The sequence below is a fragment of the Manis javanica genome, chromosome 10 (assembly GCF_040802235.1).
Source record: "Manis javanica isolate MJ-LG chromosome 10, MJ_LKY, whole genome shotgun sequence".
NCBI classification, from domain to species: Eukaryota; Metazoa; Chordata; class Mammalia; order Pholidota; family Manidae; genus Manis; species Manis javanica.
In genome coordinates, this window is record NC_133165.1 from 71725561 (window position 1) to 71731359 (window position 5799).

Below are 5799 nucleotides of genomic sequence, written 5' to 3' on the forward strand. Positions count from 1 at the left end.
ACTTAATGGTCTTATAAATGAGATGCATGCCTTAGGTCATGTGATCAATATACATGAATTATGTCTTTAGCGTCTAGTTTTTCATTTTAAAAAGGACTCACAGATAAAAGTATACTGTTTTCTTGCACCATCTAGTGGATTTATATAACGGCGGCAGTAATATACATGATTGCACGTCAACTATGTAAGTCAAATATTCAAACGTGACCGGAGAACTGTTCTAATACTATATTTCATCATAACACAACGTAATTATTACTTTTGTCTTTTTCACGAGGGAGTCAGTTAAGGACGGGTGCTGAATTCCTCGGCGAACGCTTAAGTCTACAAATAAAATGACATCCATGAGCATCCTTGCATTCTGTTTACAATTAGATCTAGTGGAAGACAGCCTTATTTTACACCACCGCTCTTGCCACCCGTTTTTCCTGCACCCGAGTTGTCTCTGCGGCTGCGCCGAAAGCGGCGCCCCAAGTCTGAGCAGCCGCAGCGCGCAGGCGCGCTGAGGAACGGAAGCGGGGAGGTGGGGCCGAGCCCGGAGCGACGAGCGGAAGCGGCCGCGGCTGTTGGGTGAGGCGCGGAGAACGTTTTTCTCTGAGTCCGGGCCCGGCCGAACTCAAAATCCCCGACCCCGGGGACGCCGAAAGAACCTAAGAGACTTGGGCTTCCGGAGCGGTCACCGCCGGCTGCCGCTGCTCTGCCTCTGCGCCGCCGCTGCCGGAGGACGCGGCCCTGACAGGCCTCCAGGCCGAGGTGCGGCCCGCGGAGCCCGACGTGCTGCTGTGAGTACTCCGAGAGCCCTCGCCACAGTCATTTACGAATTAAAATGGAGGAGATTTCGCTGGCTAACCTGGATACTAACAAGCTAGAGGCCATCGCTCAGGAGATATACGTAGACCTGATAGAGGATTCTTGTTTGGGCTTCTGCTTTGAGGTGCACCGGGCAGTCAAGTGCGGCTACTTCTACCTGGAGTTCGCAGAGACTGGGAGCGTGAAGGATTTTGGCATCCAGCCGGTGGAAGATAAAGGAGCGTGCCGTCTCCCCCTTTGCTCCCGCCCTGGAGAGTCTGGGAACGGGCCTGATCAACAGCTGCAACGCTCACCTCCGGAATTCCAGTAGCTGGTAACGTGACAGAATCCTGAGGGCAACCAGGACAGTAACATAGACCGGTCCTGTGGTTTGGAGCAGTTGGGTAGCTAAGTAGAAAAAAAAAAAACAAAAGACCTAAGTCCCAGTTCCCATCGAAGATCCTGGCCTTAAAAATCCCAAAGTGGAGAATTTAGGAATTCGGATCCTTTTATTAGGCTATTACCCGGGATCAGCTTTGAAACCCTGGGTGGAAGGAGCTGTGCATCCTGGTACCAAGCAGTGTACGTTGATCGCTCAACACACCAGGAAGTTCACAAGATCCCTGTACTGTTCCCCAGTGCACAGGTGAGCAGCTGTGTGCCCAGCACATAAATTGCTTTGGTTCATCAACCTTTCCATCTGCCTGATGTCAGGGGCTTCCTGGATAACTGACAGTTTGGACATAACTGATGGTCAGGCCTTAATCACTGGGCCTCAGTGGGTCTGTACTTCTCATCTCTCAGCCTCTAATTTGTGCTTCTCCAAGACAAATGTCAAGTCTGGTATGAAATCTGGACATTAATTCCAATTTGGGAAAACCAAGAAGGAATTCCCAGCTAAATATGACTGGGGAAGCTCTATGGTCTTGGCTCCAACAGGAAGAAAAGGTTAAAGCCACCAGTTTCCCAGAGGCCCAAGCATTTACAATGACTTCAACGGAGCTGGGGACAAGGGATAGCCTTTTACTGAGCAGAGCCCTCTTTCTTGTGGCCCTCTCTATGGCATAGGCTTGACAGATGGACAGCTTAGTTGTGGAGACAGGCTTAGGATTTAGTTATAATCCCTTGGGGAGATGGTAGGGACCTCTGCAACTATGCACGATCTCTCAAACTGCAAGAACCTTATATGGGTAGATTATGCTGTGGACAGCACATTGGCGGGGCAGTCATTTTCCTGACTTGGTCATTTTTCTGGGGCACTACCTGCCTGTCACACCAGGGGCAGGACAAAATTACAAAAGAGCATCGAGGCTGTGCAGGAAGCTGTGGTTTCAAAGCTGAGCCCAGACAGGAACTGTCCCATCTGTCCTCCATAATGTTAAAGGGTCAGTGCTAGGAGCAGGACTTGGTTGTCTCTCATCTGTGCAGTATCCTGTTGAGTGCCCCTTTTCCTTGGGATAGACAGTCACAGAGCTGTTAACGGTGAACATCTAGACTGTCACCACTTTCTCTGCACCTCACAAGAGGCAGCCCTTTCCACTTGGTTCCCTTTGGACCTTCTCTACAAGAGCTGACCTTATGTTGTTGGAAGTAAGAGAAGGACCCCCAGAAAGCCCTTGGGTTCAGGGAGTGGGAGAGGTGAGAATGGGAAATGTGAGCCACATAACGAAACTACCCTCGCATTTTGCTCCTTGATCAATGGTTTATGAAGTCTAGAGGGGTAGAAGCCCCAAGATGAGCAGGAACGGTGCTGCTTTATTTGAAATGTTTTCTTACCTCATTATGTGTCCCAGTAAGGGACCCAGCCCCATCTGTCTGGCTGGGCCCCGTTTTCCTCCTGTCCCCTGCTCCACTGCCTATCTGGTGCAGCTCGTGACCCCAGGTGCTGCCTGCCACCCTGCTTTCACACTGACCAGGTTCAGTTCATCTCTTCTGCACCTCACAAGAGGCAGCCCTTTCCTGCTTCTGAAACCTGCCCAGTTTCCCTTTCCTTGGCTCTCTTAATCTTTTGCTTTTTGTTTTTTTCCTTGTTTTTGCGGAAAACTCAGAGGAATCTTTTTTACAGCTCCCTCTGTTGGGATTCAGATGGAAAGAGAACATAATTTTTTTTGTATATGAAAGGCAGTGTCATGTGTAAGGATTTCTTCTATAGTACTGCTCCTATGCCTTCCTGCTGTGTCTTACTTCATGAGGAGTTACATCTTCCATTTCTACTTGGATACTGCCTCTAAGGACCTAAGCAGAAGAGCAGAAAAGGCTGGCTGACACAGGGATGGAGTGGGTCCTGATCCCTTTTCTCTTAATTCTTGTGTTGCATGTATCCTTATTCCAGAAGGAACTATTTGGACTACATAGACTGAGTGTTGTTAAATATTCTAGAAGGTTAAGGGAACCATAGTTAGAGGGCCTCAAGACTGTCTGTTACTGTATTGTCCCCCCAGAATTGTCCTACTCGGGGTCAGGGCCTAGTTACAGATTGGTCTTCAATCCAAGAATTAAAACTTAAAAAAAGTTAACCTTGGCAAGAGCTAAAATAATTTTGGATTATCTGCCCTTTTATAGACATCTGCTAAGGGGATGCAGAGGGAAAGGAGAGTCTACATAAGATTCTGGCCTACTTCCAAATAATGTCTGGGAAACAGGCTGAAGGGAAGAACATGGTCCACTCTTCCTTCAGAGAGGGAGCTCAGACTGACATTACTGTTTCCATTCTGGCCTTTGCTCCTGGTTAGAGGAGGAAGAAAGGGAAATAGGTTTGAGTAATGGTTGGCTCATAGTCCATCCCTCTTGCTTTTTGTTTTGTTTTTTGACCCTTACTGTTATTGGGACAGTAGCCCCCTATCCTGGATCACTATGAGGTGGGCTAGGTCCAACAGGTGCCCTAGGGGACATGCTAACTCCTTTCTGTTTGGGGGAGAGAATGCCCCCTACCATAGAGTTGACAGTGGTTAGGAACTCTCCCCATCTTCCCTCTGACAGCAAAATTCCTATCCTTCCCTCAAGTATATTGTCACCCTGTAATTCTATTATGTATCTGAGTGTGTGTTTATGTATGGGGGAAAAGGGTTTCTTTACCAATTTTTGTGGTTTGTGGCTTTTTCTTCATACATTAGTTCCCATCACCGCATGCCCAGGGACCATTGCCTGGCAGTAGCGCATGCTGGGATCATTGGGGAAGTATAGTGACCTCCCACTGTCGTTTGTTTTGGAAATTCTTATTTTTGCATAAGTAGTCCATCCCCCACAGATTGCTAATTGTGTAATCCCCTTGTCCCCATGGCTGCTGGTGTAAATAAACTGCATCTCCCCATTGGTACAGTAATAATAAACAGAATTTTAAAAAATTACTTCATTTGGACTGTATGTTCATCTTTCAAAATTGTACATGTTTTTCAGGTATTGACATAGTAAAATAAATGTTGAATTGTTGTTGAACCTAACTCTCCTGAATGGGAATTTTTTCAAAATAAAGGAATTTTGCCCAACTTTGTCTCCATCTAGGACTGCAGCAAATTGACCTTTCTCCAACATCCAGTCAAAGAAACAAAGTATTTGTAATGTTGAAACAAACTATATACAATCTTACTTTTTCTGTATGAGGTAAGAAGGTGGTAAAATAAATATAATCTAAGCCTATCACTAAGTAAATCCAATGTGAAAATTAGTTCAATTTGAATTGGAACTGAAGGTATCTTAATACATAAGTTTTACCACCATTTCAAGCTAATATCCTTGCTTTCAAAAGGCAAATGGTTCATAGCAGAAAATGAGTCTACCTTCTTAAAGGTAGGTTTTTCCCAACACTTTTATATTTTATCCCAACTCCTGAGGTCTTTTATTTTGTTTTTAGAGTAATTCTGAAATTTTTTATTTCTTCTAAGATTTCTCATCAAGTGTTGGAGCAATTTACCTAGAATTGTACCTATTACTCCTTAATAGTGATCAAAATCACTTGTTTGCTTATTCTAGTTCATTAAAGAAATGGCCCAAAACTGGAAAGAATATTTTGATGAATAAAAATAATCAGAAATGGCAGCAGAGGAAAAACTTCCTCAGTAGGATACCTCAGGGAACCTTATAGAGGTATAGTACATTGCTAACGTTCAAATACAGCTGCAGCGAATTTTTTTGTATCCTATTTCGTATGTTGAGATTTGAGTTAATATTTTTAATGCTAACCTAGTTTTCTGAAATGTGGTACCTGTAAGACCTTAATATTTTACTAAATCCACTTGGTGATAGGACTTTTAAGATTATTCCTTTTCATGATTTCTAATTCATGATCTTTATATTAAAAAAAATGGCATACCTTTTAACTCCCAGCATGCAGCTACTTTTTAACTACAGTATATAGCATGAGGTCAAGAACCTAATGGTTACTTGATGTTGAGAGAGAGAAAGACAAAAAATGAAGTATAACCCAGTAGCTAAGGATTCAGGAATAGCTTTCTTTGCACACGGTAGTAATTTTGTAACTGCCTTCCATTAGGACCACTCTGAAACACTTTAAAGTGTTTCTATAATTTTTTTTAAGATTTTATTTAACAAAGAATATATTAATGTGCTCAAAGCACAACACTTTAATAATTATGGCTAGTGAGTTGCTGGTTCACAGATCAGCTACAGATGGCTTTATAAACATTAGACTTTGGAAGTTTTGTACTGTGGAGGGAGCATGCCCTTGATCTCATTCATGTTCCAAAAGATTTGTGATGTTTTGGAGGAAAACGTGTCCTTCAAGTGATGCAAATTTTTGAAAGTATATTGCAGATAGACCTGTAAATCCTTGATTTGGGTTTTTTTTTTTTCATTTTGAAAACATTTTCAATCATATATTACTGAGCCTTATTGGAAATCTGAGTTAAAAGGGAAATATTGAATTCATCTTAGAGATGAGAAAATATGTTCAGCAGTGGTATGCTCACAATTAAAAAAATACAGAAGTAACAATAGAGGACTAATTTTTTAAAATTATGGTTAAAGTAGAATGAAATGTTTGATGCCAATGAA

The 5799-nt window shown here is 43.2% G+C and overlaps 1 protein-coding gene across 1 annotated transcript; it reads left to right on the forward strand.

The window, feature by feature from the left end:
- The first annotated feature begins 506 nt into the window (after positions 1-506).
- Positions 507-4136, forward strand: ATXN7L3B (ataxin 7 like 3B). The gene has a single exon (XM_017671915.3). The coding sequence runs from the start codon at positions 827-829 to the stop codon at positions 1118-1120; it is 294 nt and encodes a 97-aa protein (XP_017527404.1). The 5' UTR covers positions 507-826; the 3' UTR covers positions 1121-4136.
- Positions 4137-5799: the final 1663 nt, after the last annotated feature.

Bases quoted from the DNA above. Each gene is read 5' to 3' on its own strand.
- ATXN7L3B (XM_017671915.3), top strand. From the start codon at position 827: ATGGAGGAGATTTCGCTGGCTAACCTGGATACTAACAAGCTAGAGGCC.